Genomic DNA, 21,054 nt, shown 5'->3' with positions numbered 1-21,054 from the left:
TCTTTACAATAGGTGTCATCACATCTACTTGACTTGAAAGTACAAATACTAGTGATTTACACTTTTGTTTATAATCATGGAGGATTTTTGTAAAAAAAGTTGAGTAGAATAGAATAAATGTTTAATTTTAATTAAATACGATGCCATGGTGCTAGTCATATAGTCGGTAGGTGTCCTCTTGAATTCAAGTCTGTCTTTTTGCCTTTTGGCTGGCTTCTCTCATTCACTATCAGCTGGGGCAGCAATGGGGATGATTGTACCTGTAAAAATAATATCTATTGTATATTATGATTTATAAGTGTTTTCATAAGTCTCAATTGTCTACGACTCAAAGATATGGTAAACTTTAAGCTCTACTTATAAGGATCAGGTAATTTTTCTGATGCAATTTTATGTGTCATAATATACAATAATTTGTCTTTCTTTGGAATAGAACTTATCTAAATGGGAACTTTTTATTATATATAAATATACTTATACAACTTACAGAAATAAGATTAAGACTCAAGATAAACAACATATTCAACTCCTACTATATCTATATCCTATATATCTTTCTAAAGTTTATAGAAAGTATACATGTAGTTGGACAATTTTTAGTTAGGTACCTCATTATGGGAAATGTTTTATGCTCATTTTCCTTTACTTTTCTTTGAAACAGTAATGTCAGTCGCTAGGGTAGACATTTCTTCGTTGATTGCTCGAGATTTTGCATTAAATTCTTGCTGTTTTTAAAAATAATGTACTTAATTATCGTACTTTGATGAGTTTACTAATATATATTCTAAATACAAATAAAAATATATCTTAAGGCTGATTTACATTTGCTACTTTTTAATAAGTTTTTAGCATTCTTTTTCCAAGAAATCTAAAGACACGCATTTCGCAAATGTGAATGTGCTATGCTATAAAGCACGCTAAAAAATCTGAATGACCGTCAGATTTTTTATCGTTATCTGTGGTTTTAAAAAAGTGCGGTTATTAAAATGGCGTCGCAAGTGAAGTGGACACGGGATCTGACAACTAAATTGTTATCAGAATACGAAAAACATGCCTGCTTATGGGATTCGTGCAGTGAAACTTATAAAAACAAAATTCTTAGAGATAATGCATATGCAGACATTGAAAATACTTTAAACATGAATATAAATGATGTGAAACTAACTAAACTAAACTAATTAAAGATTCCATATTTTCTGTGCTTTCATCGCTTTTGAGACAACTTGTGATGAAAGTAGCATAGCAAATGTAAATCAGCCTTTAGTCTGATTTGTTCGTCTTTCTGAATATTTATTAAATCTCTTCTCTCCTTCTAACCTTTAACCATGAATCTCGTGTGAATCGACAATTTGACATTTGACACCTTGACAATTTGACATACAGGTGTTATAGTTCGCGCCAAGAGACTACATATTGTTAGTCCGTTGGTAAATTGGAAGACACAAAAAACTATTTTAATCTAATTCCACATACATAACAAAGTAAGTAGTAAATATAATCGATATTTACCTGTTGGCGTCTAACCCTCTCGTATTCATCATGATCTGAGGCAGGAACGGTGAAGAGGAAATTCTCGAATATCGGATGACGTAACAACTGCTCGCAAGTCCAACGCATCATTGGGTCTTTGTCTAAGCATCTCTAAAATATCACCCACTTAATAAAAACAAAGCAATGTTTGATACAATTCTCAACCCCAAGGTCGTGCGTACGATTCGTACGAATTGTAAAAGGCTTAAGGTAAATGGAAATTCTTCTGAATATAAAATAGAAGTATGGTTATTTATCCCTTTATAAAAGATTAAATTTTGATACCACTCCATCTTTTATATTTGACTTAGTAAGGACTATAAGAACCGAATAACTTGTAAGTTTTTTATCTTTGACTCCGTATACAAATACTTGACAAGACTTGTTAATTACAAATATATAAATAATAAACTACTACTATGTACTGCGAAATACTAAAACAAACATTCTGGAAAAAAGAAAGCTGGAAAACGTATTGCTTAACGCAAAAATTTACTTATCATTAAGAATATTATATAAAAAAATGAAAGTGCTTACGTTCAAAAAGTCGATAATCAATTCATTATTTGCGTATCTTGATGGGATTTTCTTCTCCAGGGTCTCAACTGTTGTCGGTTCTGGTAACGCCAAGCCCTGAAATGTATCTTCTACTATAAGAATGTGTCATCATTAACATTTAATACGTAAAACAATAAATAAACAATTATATTGTTTAAATCAATTATTTTTTTTAATAAATGTGTATGTATATATGATATAATCATTGTTACACTTATTTGTATTTATGGTCAACACACTTTTGCTATATTATGGTGATTCTTTTAAATGGCAATCATTGAGACAAACGTATGTCAAAAAATTAAAAAGGAAGTGAATATAGAAGATGTACAAATCATGAAAATAACCAAAAAGGAAGGGATGAAAGAATTGACCGACCACAACTGCTGGACCATACTGGCTCCAGTTGTGAGAGGGGGTTCCTATTAAAATTCTTCCTATACGATACATATGTATAAGTAACGAAATGTTTGTATTTATTTGTTTATAGAATCATAATTGTTAATCATATAGTTCGTCTTAGTTGAAAATTAAAAAGTTATATTTATTTATAATTTCGAGCTATTTTCTGTTTTACTAGCAATCCAATCTTACATTAATACTGCAATGTATAAAACGAAGTTAATTATTTAGAAAGCATTTCCTGGCGCCTGCAGAAAACTTAATAGCAAATGACTGTGATAAAAGTGTAAATATTTATTGATATGTTTGTTAGGAGATATTTTTTTTTACCAACCATGTATACTAAAAAATCTATTTAGCATAATAGAAAACCTTTAAAATATTTTAGTAGATGTTATCTAATTAAATAATTACTTGAAAAAATGAATTCTGTGAGAAAATAGTCATGTGTCTCGGCAAGAGATCTCCAAGTGTCTTTCTGATTAAATACAGCTGGTCCAAATCACTCTTCCCCGGCCAAAGGGCTTCACTTGAGAGTAACTCCGCAAACACACAGCCTGCAATAATAAAAAAAATGCTTCTGTAAGATGTAACTTGTAAGATTATATAATCCTCGGCAAGCTTCTCTATAAATGTATATAATAGACCGACATCTAGGCAGAGCGACTAACTAAATATATATGATTCCATTTATAATACAATAAAATTATATACAAGTATAGAATTAATTTTAAACAATTTTTTTTTGTATATTGTAGCAGCTAGATTTAATTTGTAATCTCGTTCCTCCAGTTTTCTAAATGATATGTTATCGTTTCGGCTAACAACATCTTTTGACACTATATAGAAATTGCTAAGAGTAAGTTATACTAATATTTGCCTTTGATTCCAAATCTACCGGTTCCGATTCTCGGACACTATACTCTCGAGATAAATAAATCTCTTTTGACAGATGAAAACACTCACCAATAGCCCATACATCAACCGGCATGCTATACATAGTATCTCCTACCAGCAACTCGGGAGCACGATACCAACGAGTCGCGACATAGTCCGTGTAGCTCTCACCCGGACCTGGGCATGTTGACGGAATTTCTTATTAGTTAATCATTTAATAGAATTATTCTATTGAATTTCCGATTTTGATAAGTTTTTGTATTATGACATTTTAACGCTATATCGAAATGAAGTGTTGACGTTTGTCAGGGAGTGTAAATGTCATCTCTTGTCATCAATGTCAGCCCTTGAGTCAATTAATGAAATTGTTATTGAAGTAACGCGGTAAGGGTTCAATTTCATGATAATGAAGTACGATTTACATATTGTTTGTGTTGAAAATTCAAAACTACGATTGAAATATGAATTATTGAACTTCTTAAAATTCATATGTAAATTGTGTAAATTAACATTATGTAAGTACACATTCACACTCGCCAATACAATTTCAAATAGTGAAACTAAACAAAATACCATACGAAAAAGTTTTACATAATAATTTTTATGACCAAATTATTTTACATTTTCATAAAAAGTATTAACATTATTATATGCACTAGAAAGCTTTAAAAAAGATTGATACTTAATTATTTCATTCGATTATACATTTCTTTATGATAAAAATATAACAATTAATTTCATTTTAACCGTTTAGCGACCACTGTATACTATTACTATTAAGTTTATTGAAAAAATATTGTTCATTAATTAGTATCGTTGATGACACACATATGACTGTACGGATAAAAATTCAACCTGTCTGGTCAATATCATCTAAATGTCACAATACCCTTGAACGTCTTGATTCACGTAACAAAATAAAAACAACAAATGTACTTTGTTTTACTTGATATAAAGGCTTGATTCATAGATCTTTAGCTTGGAATTTATCTAGAGTGCAGTCTCATTACTAGAATCATAAATAATAAACCGAGAATTCGTGAAAAATATGAAGCGAATTTGTTTGGCTTAGTCTTCTATTAAACATTCTTTGAGCCAAAAATATCTTGCATGATTAATTGATCGAACAAAAAACCGCAAGTAGCGGCCTTGGTACCGCTATGTTTAGCGATAAGGTGAAGGTCGCGTGACCTTCAGTAGGAAAACCATACATTCAAGGCTTTGATGTATGGATTTCCTCTCCCCCCGGAACTACTTTAAACAACGCAATTACAAATTCTATTTTCAATTCAAATTTTTGTATGTTCATAAACATTTCCTTCGTTTAGAGTCTAAGCAAACTTTCGTGGCATCTACGTAGGGCTATACTAAAGGCCTAGAAAATACATATATTGTTTGTTTTACCCTTAAATATTAGTTTACGAATATTAATATAAGATTATCATGTCTTCGCCGCAAGCGAATACACTATACAGTAAGCTTGACTAAGGTAATACGTAGTTGATGAATCATATATGTAAATGAAATGGTGAGAGCTATATTCGAGTAAATGAACTTCAGTCTGATGATATTGGAAAAATATTTATTTATTTCGTGTTTTGGAGTAGAGATTGCGTAGCAAATATAAATAATGTTAATAAATACGTTTACGTAGTACCTATATGTGCGTGAAACGAACGTTTCATCTTTCGTTTTTTTCTCTCGACCCTTCGTGTAGCTGGTCCGATTTTTTGGATGCTATCAGGTAGGTCTTTGCTTTAATGGGTTCGTATCTTAGAACGGGAATATTGAACCGAGATTTATATGTTTAACTGCTAAAAGTACAGTACTATAAGAAAATGTCATAGTTAAATTACCATCTTTAGAAAAGAAATGCGACTATATGATATGCGATAAATGATGCTAGTAAGTACTGTTGTTAATTATTAGGCTGTTCAAAGTCGTTATGATGCAATGTTAATCGTTAATAAAGCAAATCACAAGGAGGTATTCCTCTATAAAATTATTTTCTAGAAAACTTAAGTCGTAGACTGTTTTAAATATTGCCTTTCAGTGTATATAGTTCCCAAATTAATTCCATAAATTTTGTATTAATTGAATAATGTGATCGATTTGGATCGTTTTTATTGAGAATCTGTGAATATCTCCTTAATAGAGTTATTTTGTGACAATGTGTTTTAATATGTGATAAAACGAGACCCTTTCCAGTCCCCATGGGGTGTACACGACCCCCATGTCATCAGTTTCAGTTCTTGGAACACAACGTCGGTTTCCTCAAGATGTTTATATTGGTCCACGCACATAAAAAGACACATCTAATGGTGCACTGCCAGGAAGTGACCTAAGACCATACCGTCTAAGGCTTATTGTAATAGTTTAAACAAGCAAGTGTTAACCCATATAAAAACTATGTACAAGATCGAACATTATGTATGGTGTCATCAACATAACATTTAGGTCGTACATATTTCATTTTTTATCGTCTGATTGCGATGCTCATAAATTACTGCATTTATAATAAATTCTACAAGATATAAATATTCAACGATTTTCTTAAGTTCGTAGAAAACACAAATTTTAACATATAAATATGCCTCTTAAATCTCTACTTTTGACCACAGGTTACCACAAAGTGGAAAGCCTTATGCGTAAATTCTTATTTTAGGATTTTAGGTCTAGAAGCCTTGGGACAAAGGAGTGGAGGCCGTCAGCCCCCAAAATATTTTCCAAATAAAATTTTCAATTTTTTAGTTGACGTCTCCAATAAATAATTTATAGTGAAACCAAGTGTAGATTATTTTATTATTGAAGTCTCTATTGCGGTGGCCACTCATTAACGTGTCCTGAATCCGCGGCAAAATTCTGCATAATCAAAATAAATTTAAATTAAAAATATATAAATTACATTATTTTGGTAATTCAAGAAAATATGTTCCATATCTATCTGTGTTCAGCTTGTTAAAATTGTACCTGTAACTACATTATAGTTATGCGATAATAAAGCGCTGTAAAGGTTAATTTGTATACGTCAAACAGATGCACTATAGATAGATTTTCTAATCTATATTAACATATACTATAATACTAACTAATATAATCCTGTAGGCCATCTTCTCGATTAGACGTAACAAAATTGCCTTTTAAACTTTGCATTGACGTGTTCTTAATGCATTTCAAACATATGTTATACATGCGATTAATGAAATGCATTTTTATATATATTTATATTTTAGAATCACGCAAAACGTTATATCGAAAAATTATTCGTAATTGTTAATTTCCGTAAATAATAATCAAAAAAGATATAATTAAAAGAGAAACATTTAACAGACAGAAATAATTAAAATGATCTCGATTCGACTACAAATGAAGAATTATCTGATTAATATAAATTAATTATTAAATATATATTTAATAGACTTTATCGTTCCAGTCTCGACTATGAGCTGGCTGTCAAAACGCAGTGTTTATGCTAAAGCAGATTACCTACGTGCTTATAAAGAATGACTACATTCACACACAGAACCTTTATATGCATGTAGCGCCACTATATGCATTTAAATATATCTGTCTGAACACACAGGTCTTATCAGGCCGTCTGCCGGAGTTCATGAGAGGCAGATAGATAGTTTTATTACCTACGTTTTAAGACCTGGCGATCCGAAGTGTCCTAGTGACCTCTAACACAGGTACCACACACAAAACGCACAAAAAAGCATTTCCTTGTTAGTAAGTCGCATTAGTTTGTGAATAATTTTTGTAATTTTTAGTGAGAAAAAATAATGATTATTATTATGAATTACGTACGTAAAAAAATAATTATAAATCTATTAAATATTCGAAAATCCGTTTAAATCGTCAAAAGGCTGCGGAGTATTTTGTTTACCTTTATACGTATTGGAATAAATTTTTTCTTGCGAAGGTTTTCTGCCAGTGTTGCACAACTTATTACATTTGACATTTACCCATAGATTGCACTTTCGGGTCACGGGTGTTAGATTTACCTAATCTGTTTTATGTATAGTTGTATATACTGTATAGAGATAAAACTAAGTGTAAGTCTTGTTAACCTGAGCACAATTGTCTTGGGTGTCCAAAGAGGGTCCCCAAATGTGACAATTTACCACCAATAAACATTTATATATACTAGAATCACGCAAAACGTTATATCGAAATTATTCGTAATTGTTACTTGCCGTAAACAATAATCAAATATAACTTTTATATGGAACCTAAAGAGAAACATTTAACAGATATAAATAATTAGAATGTTCTCGATTCGATTACAAATGAAGAATTATCTGATTATTATGAAGAGCGATGTTATGTTTCGTATCACAACGATGTCAGATACTTAAGCCTCGTATTCATGGTAAATGTCAAATTCAAAATGTCGCTGGCAACACTGCGGAGTTGACAAAGGCATGTTGAGTTCTAGGCTCTAGCCAAACGAGCGGTAGCATCTGTTTATCAACAATTGTTGACGTGTGTGGACGTGTTTGCGACCGTAATATACATAATATAAACATATAAACATAACAGAAGTGTGGAGCAATTATAAAAAAAATGTGTGCGTGTACTAGTGTACACACGTAAGAAGTGAAAATTCTTTATGACCTTATTTTTGGAAAAATGATCTACTATATGCAGCTTCACAGAAATTGGTTAATTAAAGTTAAATAAAAGGCTTTTATTACTACTAAGATTATAACAGAAGTTCATTAATTGTAATAGAATTATTACCTACTATCATTGTTATCGTTGGCTTCGAATCTCTCCGAATCAACCGTGGTAGGGACAAGAAAAACATGGCGCGCAACGGAAAATGTGACGCGTAACGGAAAAATGTGACGGTAAATTATTTGACAACGCCGATAAAGAAGTTTCACTTCAATAATACAATTAATAGAACTGTTTCAAGCAAAACCATCCTTTACATCAGATACAGAGAACACAACAAGCCTCCTCGGGCAACATTTAAACGCAGACTGGCGTGTGGACAACCTATATTGATCTAAACAAAGTCTCACAAACATTATTGCTGCTCATAAACTGTTGATCAACTGTTGCTTAACTAATGTTTACCATGAATACGAGGCTCTAGGCACTTTTTGCTGAGTGTAAATCTATCTGTAATTTACTTACATCACCTACGATTTTGGCTTTGAATGAGCCGAAGCCTAAACCTAGGCAGGCTAACATATAAATTATATATGTTTATTATAGTTGAACGGGGCTGTTTAGTAAACCTAATTAAACTAGTTGCCTACTAGATCTGTCAAGTGTATCAGTTTAAATAATAGTTTTTCCTTAATTCGTCTACAGTAATAGGGACCACTAAATATAGTAGATCTGGCCTTTAACCTATTTATGAGGCCGATCATTGATAAGTAACCGGGTTATCTTAACGCTACATCTAAATGCTTGCCTAGGTCTTATACGAGTAGACATAATAGCCGCGAGGGCGGGAAAATGGGGCATAATAATTTATTAAGCAGTTGCTAAGGGTATATTTGGGAACTACGAATATTTTCTACTCACGAATTATTAAGTTATTGCATATCTACTATTCGACAACAGCTTTAAGGAAGTATTACACGCGCAATTCGACGTAGACGGTCCTTCAATAAAAGAGCGTACCAATTCTTAAAAGGCCGACAACGAATTTGCGACTCTCCTGGCAATGTGATTGTACATGGGCGGTATTACTTAACATCAGGTGAGCCCACTGACCATTAGCCCTTGTTATATTAAAAAAACTTATGAGATATTTAAGTTAAATAAAACCAAGCGATAGTCTATCATTACTCTAGCTACAAATAATAAAAGAAAATAAATAAATAAGTACTGGCTCTCCGTCTCACGTCCACTCCAAATGGGATCATGGTGTGAACTGAATATTCTGACGAACACGTGCCACCTGGAGGAAGGGACAAGATAAGGAAGATGTATTAGTGGGAGTTGTAACGACTTACTGTTTAACTACTTTGTTTAATGAAATTGGCTGTGCCAAAAATCAATCTGGAACTGTTTAGAAAAAACACGTTTCGTATGGCTATTAAGGTTTACATTAATTTACCAAAATAATTAAAAGATCTTCCGACTTCATGGAAAAAATGTATTACTCAATAAATTATTATTTGCGTGAAACACTGTAGTTGATATAAATTTAATAACATTTGATATGATATGTACGATACAAATAATTTAAGAATTGAAAAATTCTAATATGACTAATAATGTAAAATGTAAAACTCCTTCAAAAACTAATTTGTGCGCCATTGTATGGTAGAATATGCGAAATTACTATTGTACCACCTTTTTGTACCATATTCTTGCAATAAATTATTATTATTTACTACTTAATAAATAATTATGAAGCAACATATCTACTGTCTATAATCTGATTATAAAATGTTTTTTTAATTATTACATCACGTTTAAAAATTAAAAAACGAATCTGGTATGGAAGTTTTAAGATTAAGGAATTAAATATTATGACACTATCTGGTCATATTTATATGTACAATAGAAACGATTTTAAAATAAAAGGTGACTTTCAACAGTACAATACTCGAAAGACAACTAATCTAAGCGTTCGACCAACCAGGCTCCAAAAGATAAACCACTTATGTATAAATTGTATTCGTTTAACTCTCGTTGACCGTAAAATTATCAATAAGGCTTTTTGACGATTATTTAAATGATCATAATCCTTGGGATTGATTTGTTCCAGTTCAAGCAATTTGTATGACTCAAAACTTGGCAATTAAAAAGAGTGGCGTAGAGCTTCTTGCCAGTTCTTCTTGCCCACTCTACGCCCTTGACTTGGGAACTGGTAGTAAATGTAAATTAAGAAGTTAAGTGTACTTAGTTACCTATATGAATAAAGTTTGAGTTTTCAGTTTGAGTTAAATGGAATACGCACTGATCATCCTCGCGAAGCCAAAATCGCACAACTTGACCACACCATCGCTGGTCAGCAGAATGTTTTCCGGTTTCACATCCCGATGTATGCAGTTGTGTCTGTGACAATACGCCACGCCTTGAAGCGTCTGCCATATGATCTGCTTTGAGAGGAGCTCTGGACAGCCCTAAAAGACAAACCTTTAAATCAGTCTCTTTTTATCCCAACGTAATAGCAATTTGACAGATAGAGATAGAATATTGGGCACCTTAAATGACTGCAATTACTTTTTATCAATAGCGGAAAAAGTTAAAGTTCGCGATGAATATTATTTACTCGATCCTTAATGTTCAGAGTTGTTTAGATGAACCTTTAGCTGAATTTTATCATCGGAGGTCGAGGGAGAATACGTAATTCCACCTGTATCACCTCGACGTCCGGCGTTCCACAACTAAGCGTTTTTAAAGCCAAATTTTGCTACACGCATGTGGAAGCAGGGGCCCACTGAAGTATTTCCGAACAAATTCGACTTCCTTCAAGAAAAGACCGTACCAAAATAATAGTCATTCAAGCTTTAGATGTTGCCAGATATTACCATTAAAATATAAAATTGAAACGAAAATAATTTAATACATTTCATATTAATGATTCACCTTTCAAATGAAAATTCAAAACAGAATTCATCAAGTTAATTGTAGTTATGTAGTTGTACGATATTCAGCCAATCATTAAATACAATATACTGGCTGGCATTAGGCCATTCGTACGATACAATGAGCATGTAGCAGACATAAAAAAATATCTATCTCGTATCGTTTCATCTATATCGTGATCAATAATACTTTAATCTTGTTAATAGTAAATTTATTTATTATCTAATAGTTAAGGGAGCGTTCAAGTATTACGTAACAAACATTTGGGGGGTATCTTGTAAAACGTTACGATGCGGGGCGGGGATTGAATTACGCGTTATTGATAAGATTATTTTCGAGTTTCACAGTACTTTACACCACATAATGGTAAGTATTAGGTATAAAGAGTCACTGGGGGTGGTCACCAAACGTTTTACTATTGGATACAGAAAACTATACGATGCGTTTAATGGGGGGGTTTAATCTCCAAAAATTGCGTGCGTAATACTTGAACAATCAAATATTTGTTAAATCCATTAAACCCGTTAATTCTATCAGACGCAGCAAACATAAAAAATTAGGAAACGACAACTGCCATATCTACTGCGCAACTCGACCTTCCAATCTCTAGCTGGATCTTGCATCAATGAAAGCTCTTCGAATATGGCAATAACATCATACAAGATTACGTATTTGTTTTTGTGTGTATTGAAATACCTTTTCATTCTTAGTTCGTGAAGTCCTTGAATGAAAAACATTCAATCAATTCATTCGAAAAGAAAGTCTTTTTTGTCACCGCGATGTTTATCTCGTGTAATTATACCTAACTACAATATTTTTTTTATAATTTATGCGTGTTTATACTTTCTTTAAACGAGTTTTTATAATTTATTTTTATATTACCTAGTTTTAATTTATTACTACTGGCTTGTATTTTATTTGTCCCTCGCTAGAGTTTTGTAACATAAGTTAAGTTACATGTATCCATATATGTATGTATATTTTATTGTTTTATATTGTTATCACTCAATGTGGTGTGGAATGAAAGCCCGGTCATCCATATCACAGGTTCCTACCTAGTTTGGAAACCAGTCTCCCAATACCTTCTTAATACCTTCTTATTGTTTATTGCAAATGTTATATTGTTGTTGTTATAATTCAGTTAATAGTTATAAGAGTAAACAAATGTTAGCCTATCATCGTACACTTTTAGCTGATTAATTGTAAAACGTCATTTTTTTTAATAAATCTGTAAGTTTTTTCCACACTCATAAATTGTAATAAATGTCCAATACGTCGACTACACTTACATTCTTGATAGGTAACAAAAGTGTCATAATATCCCTTCAATAAGTTAATTTTTTTGTTAGTCTAGCGACACAAGCCATAATTTTATGTTAGTTATAGACTGAAGTTTTAAATTTAAGGCAGTTGACACCTTGCTTCAAACAAAGAGTTTCGTTTATTTGACTCGAACAACCACCGAACTTCTTAACTTTGGTTTGAAACTTATATTCTAATATAATTGATGTGTTTGTAAAATTTGTGACCTTATCTTGAAGCATAGGTGTTGTTTTAGAAGTTAATAAATAAATAAACATAATTACAAGCATTTTCAAATCTCCCCAAAAATCTGATTTAAATTTTTAATTCAGTTTGGTTTTTGCATAAAAGTTTTAATATGTAAACACAATTGTTTGTACCTAAGATACCGTGACCCTGGCTATATAGTTATTAACCAAGAATGTTATAATTAGCCATCTCCGATGTAAGAAACACGTGTATGAACCGTACGTGAGTGTGATGTCGACATGTTCTTTTAAGGTATTGGGGCAATGATCTGGTTTAGAAATCATTTGAGCGAATCTAAATGTACATACAATTTGTATTGTACTTATGGAGTAATATATTATAGAATTGGGTTCAAAATTGAAGAAAACTTTACACGTTGGAACTTAGAATAAGATTCAGAAATGAGACTTGGCTGTGTGACTTTTAATTGTATTGGATTTTGACATACGGGAGTCAAGTTCTAAGATATTAAATTTAGCCTTAAGTCCGACTTTCTTACCGCAAAATTGTATTGGATTTTGACATACGGGAGTCAAGTTCTAAGATATTCAATTTAGCCTTAAGTCCGACTTTCTTACCGCAAAATTGTATTGGATTTTGACATACAAGAGTCTAGTTCTAAGATATTCAATTTAGCCTTAAGTCCGACTTTCTTACCGCAAAATTGTATTGGATTTTGACATACGGGAGTCAAGTTCTAAGATATTAAATTTAGCCTTAAGTCCGACTTTCTTACCGCAAAATTGTATTGGATTTTGACATACGGGAGTCAAGTTCTAAGATATTAAATTTAGCCTTAAGTCCGACTTTCTTACCGCAAAATTGTATTGGATTTTGACATACGGGAGTCAAGTTCTAAGATATTCAATTTAGCCTTAAGTCCGACTCTCTTACCGCAAAATTGTATTGGATTTTGACATACGGGAGTCAAGTTCTAAGATATTCAATTTAGCCTTAAGTCCGACTTTCTTACCGCAAAATTGTATTGGATTTTGACATACGGGAGTCAAGTTCTAAGATATTCAATTTAGCCTTAAGTCCGACTTTCTTACCGCAAAATTGTATTGGATTTTGACATACGGGAGTCAAGTTCTAAGATATTCAATTTAGCCTTAAGTCCGACTCTCTTACCGCAAAATTGTATTGGATTTTGACATACGGGAGTCAAGTTCTAAGATATTCAATTTAGCCTTAAGTCCGACTTTCTTACCGCAAAATTGTATTGGATTTTGACATACGGGAGTCAAGTTCTAAGATATTCAATTTAGCCTTAAGTCCGACTCTCTTACCGCAAAATTGTATTGGATTTTGACATACGGGAGTCAAGTTCTAAGATATTCAATTTAGCCTTAAGTCCGACTTTCTTACCGCAAAATTGTATTGGATTTTGACATACGGGAGTCAAGTTCTAAGATATTAAATTTAGCCTTAAGTCCGACTTTCTTACCGCAAAATTGTATTGGATTTTGACATACGGGAGTCAAGTTCTAAGATATTCAATTTAGCCTTAAGTCCGACTTTCTTACCGCAAAATTGTATTGGATTTTGAAATACGGGAGTCAAGTTCTAAGATATTCAATTTAGCCTTAAGTCCGACTTTCTTACCGCAAAATTGTATTGGATTTTGACATACGGGAGTCAAGTTCTAAGATATTAAATTTAGCCTTAAGTCCGACTTTCTTACCGCAAAATTGTATTGGATTTTGACATACGGGAGTCAAGTTCTAAGATATTCAATTTAGCCTTAAGTCCGACTTTCTTACCGCAAAATTGTATTGGATTTTGACATACGGGAGTCAAGTTCTAAGATATTCAATTTAGCCTTAAGTCCGACTCTCTTACCGCAAAATTGTATTGGATTTTGACATACGGGAGTCAAGTTCTAAGATATTCAATTTAGCCTTAAGTCCGACTTTCTTACCGCAAAATTGTATTGGATTTTGACATACGGGAGTCAAGTTCTAAGATATTCAATTTAGCCTTAAGTCCGACTTTCTTACCGCAAAATTGTATTGGATTTTGACATACGGGAGTCAAGTTCTAAGATATTCAATTTAGCCTTAAGTCCGACTCTCTTACCGCAAAATTGTATTGGATTTTGACATACGGGAGTCAAGTTCTAAGATATTCAATTTAGCCTTAAGTCCGACTTTCTTACCGCAAAATTGTATTGGATTTTGACATACGGGAGTCAAGTTCTAAGATATTCAATTTAGCCTTAAGTCCGACTTTCTTACCGCAAAATTGTATTGGATTTTGAAATACGGGAGTCAAGTTCTAAGATATTCAATTTAGCCTTAAGTCCGACTATCTTACCGCAAAATTGTATTGGATTTTGAAATACGGGAGTCAAGTTCTAAGATATTCAATTTAGCCTTAAGTCCGACTTTCTTACCGCAAAATTGTATTGGATTTTGAAATACGGGAGTCAAGTTCTAAGATATTCAATTTAGCCTTAAGTCCGACTATCTTACCGCAAAATTGTATTGGATTTTGACATACGGGAGTCAAGTTCTAAGAAATGAGTACTAGCCGTACGTCCGATTCCTGTACGCAAAAATTTTATTGGATTTTGACATACAAGAGTCTAGTTCTAAGAAATGAGATTTAGCCCTAAGTCCGACCCACGTACGCCAAAATTGTATTGGATTTTGACATACGGGAGTCAAGTTCTAAGAAATGAGTACTAGCCGTACGTCCGATTCCTGTACGCAAAAATTTTATTGGATTTTGACATACAAGAGTCTAGTTCTAAGAAATGAGATTTAGCCCTAAGTCCGACCCACGTACGCCAAAATTGTATTGGATTTTAAGATACGCGAGCAACCGTTTGCGCCATCTTGGAAGTCCAGTCGAATCTTACCCAATTTCTCATCATTGTTTCAATAAACACTTTTCACTAGGACCATACTGAACCATTCGATTTAAGGTTACACGTGACCGGGCATTACGAAATAAACGCGTTTTAGTTCAAACGAGTGCGAATTACCATTTTTGCTAATTGCTATACCGGTTTTCAAATGCAAAAAGTGCAGCAATTTTAGTTGAAGTCACTTAACCTCCATTCCTCCAAAGGACTACTTACAGCAACAGCCACCTCTCTTGATTCGTTCATTCTCACAATACTTACACATCGCTTAGGTCAACTAGGCATTTGCTTACTTACAGCTGGATATTTCTCCATTTCATGAAGCACGGTGTGGTCGCAGTATTCGAAGACAAGGTGCAGCTTGCGTTTGCGGCGGAACACTTCGATCAGGTTCACGAGGTTTGGGTGTTTCAGGTTCTAAAGAAATAATATTTATTTCTACAATTTTTTTTCTATTATAATATGAAGACAGATTCCCTTTATTAATTAGAAGAAAAAAAAACATATTTTTTCGAAAGAAACATAATTTGTCAGAGAGGTTAATAGTTTAGTTAAAATAGTGCTGTTAGAATTTTTTTGAACATAGATGATTATGTCCTTATAATAATTCGTGTATCAAGTCATCTTGTCTGAGAGACTTGGCTTGTTCGACATCAACGTCGTCAAATGTGTCCAAGTGTCAAATGACAACCCTTGAAACTAGATTTAAGTTTAAGGCAACTTAGCAATAGTTCTGACTTGATATTTTAACCAGCAAGTTTCAAGCTCAAAATTTATTTTTAGGTGTAAACTTTATGCGCGGTAATGGGTTGTTAAGGCTATAAATAGCAGATTTGGTTCCTAGGTATTAACTTCAGATTCAGGGCTAGATTTAGAGGTCTGGAGGCGTCGGGGCAAGAAAGGAGTGGAGGCAACAAAGCCCCAAATTATTTCCAAATAAAATGAAAAAAAATCTATCAATAATTTATCGTGAAACCAAGTAGATTCCTTTAGTATTTAACAAACATATGACAGTAAATGAAAAGAAAGGTGTTTACTTGTCGGAATCAAAAAAAAATATTTCTGAAGTCTCTACTGTGGGGGCCCCACTTTTGTGGAGGCCCCGATTGTAGCCGCAGTTGCCTTTATCTAAATACGGTCCTGTTCAGACATATAAATTATAATCGACATCATTTTGACGATGCAGACTGCATAAACACACCGTTGTGATTATAACCTTATCTCCTATAAACCTCAAAATCTTAACTTTAGGTTATACGACCTTGGTGTCAAGAAATAAATTCTTTGTTCATACTATACGCGAATATAAAATGCATAATTTATTTGTTCTTTTTGTAAATATTTATGTTTTTGCTGTTGATTTATATGGGAACATAAACACGAAACAAAGACCCATCCGGAAAATACAAGTTACTTCACAAATTAATTGTGTTGAACGGGTCACTGTTTAAAAAAGTAAAGTGTTTTCTTCCGTGTCATGACGCAGGCCACAGATGCGAACACAATTAATAACTCTACAAAAGGTAGGTTTTAAGCCCCGATGTCGAGTCACAGAGATTATTTATTTCGTAGAATGCGCTAATACCAGGAAAGACTGGTTCGAATAGAAAACTTTCCTGTTCGACAGTCCTTACCGAGGGGACAACTGCCTACAGATGAAACCGCCAGCCAATATCTACATTTTTATTAAGTTATACATGGATAAATTAATTAGAAACTAGATTAATTTATTGAACCAACCTTCAGCATCCGAATTTCCCTAAGCGCAATTTTTCGTATGAGTGGATCGTCTTCATTCTCCACGAACTTCTTGATGGCGACTATCTCACCGGTCTCTCGATTTCGACACTTGTATACGAGGCCATAGGAACCTTCACCAAGCTTAGCCAGCTTCTCATAGCGTTCCATCGCTCGGCTGGAGGCGCGGGACCTGGAAGGATATAGTCTGTACAATTCCTATTAAGTATTAAGAGAGACATAATTATCAACAAATTATAAAGGTGCCAGTTTTAAAGTAAGGGTTTAATATTTTAAATTATTTTAGTTTCATAGGTTTTCTTTTACAAACAGGGCTACGTCGGGCACGCAATGAGGCAGGCATGTGACCGACAGGTTTGGCCACAGAGGAGTGTCGAAATCTGCCATTTTCTCCTTTTGTAGAAGTTTAAGTTTCATCGTTGAGAGTTGCTGATTATAATCTATAGAAGTAGACTTCCAAGACAAAAGCATTATTGTCTTGCCGGAAATTATGACGCGTTACATTATTTATACAACAAACACTCATCTCTGAAAGAATTATTGTTTAGATTTCTATTCATTCTCTCGATGTTTCACATAGACATTTACATTATCTAGCAATTACCATTAAGACTGACAGTGACCATAACTTTGAACGCAACATTCGTTTTATAATATAAAGACGCACCAAAACATATACCTTGCACAGACAACATCAGGAGCAATAATACACAAATTAATTTCTCCTTTCATAATTATTTACTGTAATTTAGCCATAAAGATATTCAGTGTCAAGTTTTATCCCTCATAAGCATCGTTTAGTAAACTTAAGATATCTAAAAAATACTTTTAAAACCAAATACTGCTATATCAAACATTCATTTGAGAGTAATTTGTTTCTGTCACGTTCAGGGGTGGCAGATATCAGTTGCGTAGTGTTTTAAGAGAAATTTGAAAGATTGCGCCGACGTAGGTTTTAATCTTGTTAAGGAGTTAGAGACTAAATAGTATACATATTTTTTTACTGTTATTATATTTTAATAAAATAACAGTGTTGGTCTAGTGGCTTCAGCGTGCGACTCTCCTGAGCTTCGATCCCCGGCTGTGCAATGTACTTTCTGTCTATGTGCGTATTTACCACGTTCGTTGAAGGAAAACATTGTAAGGAAAACACCAATGCCTTAGACACAAAAATCTACTCCAGGTGTCAAACACATAGGGCTGACTTTACTATTTGAATAACCAAATGATCACGAAACAGATACAATAATTTGAGGATAAATATTTATGTAACGTTAGTCTCATAAACGAGAAGATTGGCTATAAAGACACATTTCGAGAACTTTCTCTGGTATAGTTCACAGGGACTATCGGACATGATGCAAAAATCCAAGCATCAAATTTTTATTTTGATATCAGTTAAACCTATCGGGACAGGTTTTATTGCATAACAATATTATGATTACGATTTGAAATAAGTAATTATAATATCTTTTATTACTAATCGACTAAGATAACAGTATCGACGTTAACGTAATAATGTAAGAAAGTCTTGTAAATTGGCAACAATTTTTATTAAGCCTAAACTTAGTAAGTCCTGTAAAATTGCGGTATTTACTGAAAAATATTAGTCACGGGTAAATTAAGATATTTATTTAAAACAACAGTATAGACAATATAGGAGAGAACTGTAAAAAAACAAATCGCCTAATAGGTTATATATATAACGTAAATATAAATAACGTAAATAATATATTACTAAAAAAAGGAAAAGAAAATCTCAAAGCTTTAAAATTGTGTAAAGTGCATATTGTGGCAGTAGATTTCAATTCAATTATTGTTTATGGCTTTTATTTGTGCCAACTGGGCACAAGGAACTTCGCCAGTGTCGTGTAGATGGAGGAGGTACGACGGAGATTGATTGATGAAAATAATAATTAAGTTAATTTTGAATGTGCACCTAAAAAAATAGTTGAAATTCGATTATTAGTTTTAATACAGCACAGACAACACAAACAACATTATTGGCAGTGGATTTAGAACTTAAATTTCGTTTTTGACATTGGAATTTATGATTAGATTATCTGTGGTTTTATTATTCTTAGTAGTGTCGGAGGATTATTTGTACATTCTTTAAAAAGTTCCTTCCTGAATAACTAGCATAATACAATTTTTGTATTATTTTGTGATTTGAGTACGATTTATATTATACTAAGGTAATAAACCTTTATGCTTCAACGTTGGTTTCGATTACATTTTCATATTACGCTCAAAACAATGACCGATAAAATTGTATAAACTGATTACATCGATTTTCCGTTGTGGAATTTCATGATACGCTTTTATTTCATTACAGTATAAAGTAATTAATTTTGTAACAAGAGATTTATTATTCGAATACAATATGCACAAATGTAATCTTTATGAAAGACGTTGCTTGGAACATTTTGAAAAATAAAAATAAAAAGAGGATGAAAAGAATGAGTTTTTTTTTATATAGAAAGGGGTGCAAACGGGCAGCCTCCTGATGTTTAGTGATACCGACACTCTCAATGCTAGAGGGCTTGCGAGTGCGTTGTCGGCCTTTTAAGAATTGGGAAAAAGATTTTGGTCAGCTCTTCTCGTTCGTTCTAAACCATTACGTAATGGTGGTAAATGTATATAAATTAGAATAATTCATTTTTTCAACCTATAAATGTAATATTTAATTTGATTTCAAAAATCACCAAAAACCAGGTAATTTTATAAAAAAATATAATAAATAGTATGAAAGTAATTCATTTAATTTCAAAATATATAAATACATATGTATTTAACCCATAACCCATACCCATATTTACGACATTATTTAAATTTTAGGTTTTTAATTTAGGTACAATAAAGGGTTGTACAGGTTGTACCGTTGCGTGTCCATAATATTATTAAAAGCACTTCAGAGGTAATTTAAATCTTTTTCACAAATTAATAGGGAAATAATATATTCTATACTATTTTTCAGATCATGAAGTGATCCATACGATCAAGCTGACAAATTATCCAAATGTACTTATGGATTCTGCCTGTACTCTACTTATTTCAATCTTTAATCTTAAACAACATGAGACTATTCCTAATAATATAAAAATATTTACCTTACACATCAACACTTATAAAGAGTCCTAGCCTAGTTAGAACTTAATCATTTTTAAAAATCATGTTTACTAGTAGAAAGTCACAATATTATAAGGTAGGCAATAGTACATATTTGACGTTGTTCAATATTTGTGTTTTCTGGCGAAAGTTGAAAAAGAAAGTTCAAGCGCACCTTCTCGGCAGCAGTGGCAGGTTATTACCAAATAACCATAACCGCTTATCACCGAACCATTTCTCCATACAGGAAGCCACGTTGTTCCACACTTTGAAGACTTTGTGAATAAACTACACTTGAATTCGAAGATCAATTTGACATTTAATTATTTCGCGGCTTTTTGAGACTTGACATTTATTTTTTTAATTAGGCCAAGCCAGCTGCTGCTACGAAAGCCACGAAGGTTTGACTAAAATTATGGAAATATATCGATCGAGGTCGGTTGGTTTGTTTACAGTTTCAGTTGTTTACATGACAACCGCGGCGCGACTTGTATTTACTATACTAGGTATACTTCTGTAAAACCGCTAAAAAAGAATTATTAAGCAGGATTTATTTTTTAAGTATCTAGGACATATGAGCACCTAAATATCATATTCTGGGTAAATGTTATGGTACCTATGAAAATATTTACGCTATCATACCATTTAAAGTACTTAGATACTATTTTAATTCAAAATATAAAACCCGTAATTCAAGTGAAGGTCGGTTGATACGGCCCATAATATTTATGCATGCATGCCTCCTTTTAGCCGCTCTAATAAAAGGAATGAAACGGGTAAAATGTTATACAGAAATCAAGTGAGAGGGTTTTAAAATTCCC

At 32.7% G+C, this 21,054-nt stretch overlaps 1 protein-coding gene across 9 annotated transcripts; it reads right to left on the bottom strand.

Annotated features, from left to right (window-relative positions):
- Window positions 1-104: 104 nt before the first annotated feature.
- On the bottom strand, window positions 105-20,603 carry LOC123720748 (cyclin-dependent kinase-like 4). Of its 9 annotated transcripts, XM_045677490.1 has the most exons (11): window positions 20,409-20,601; window positions 17,108-17,297; window positions 15,665-15,784; window positions 10,316-10,481; window positions 9,236-9,307; window positions 3,457-3,570; window positions 2,905-3,047; window positions 2,068-2,163; window positions 1,510-1,641; window positions 609-725; window positions 105-260 (listed from the first exon to the last, which is right to left on the bottom strand). In XM_045677490.1, exons 1-10 carry the CDS (start codon window positions 20,474-20,476, stop codon window positions 633-635), a joined length of 1,194 nt encoding a protein of 397 aa, XP_045533446.1. In that variant the 5' UTR covers window positions 20,477-20,601; the 3' UTR covers window positions 105-260; window positions 609-632. The 9 variants fall into 9 exon arrangements, with proteins under 9 accessions (XP_045533446.1, XP_045533443.1, XP_045533445.1 ...); XM_045677487.1 differs by lacking the exon at window positions 609-725 and having other exon boundaries at window positions 20,409-20,603; XM_045677489.1 differs by lacking the exon at window positions 609-725 and having other exon boundaries at window positions 3,457-3,564; window positions 20,409-20,603.
- Between the last annotated feature and the right edge of the window lie 451 nt (window positions 20,604-21,054).

The sequence above is a fragment of the Pieris brassicae genome, chromosome 2, assembly GCF_905147105.1.
Source record: "Pieris brassicae chromosome 2, ilPieBrab1.1, whole genome shotgun sequence".
Lineage (NCBI taxonomy): Eukaryota > Metazoa > Arthropoda > Insecta > Lepidoptera > Pieridae > Pieris > Pieris brassicae.
The sequence above is the reverse complement of the archived record's forward strand: the minus strand, read 5'-3'. Positions and strand labels throughout refer to the sequence as shown.

Coding starts and splice junctions, on each gene's coding strand:
- LOC123720748 (XM_045677487.1), bottom strand. CDS start 20,476: ATGGAGAAATGGTTCGGTGATAAGCGGTTATGGTTATTTGGTAATAAC. Junction 17,298..20,408: donor CTGCCACTGCTGCCGAGAAG/GTGCGCTTGAAC, acceptor ATATCCTTCCAG/GTCCCGCGCCTCCAGCCGAG. Junction 9,308..10,315: donor TGGCTTCGCGAGGATGATCA/GTGCGTATTCCA, acceptor CCCTTCCTCCAG/GTGGCACGTGTTCGTCAGAA.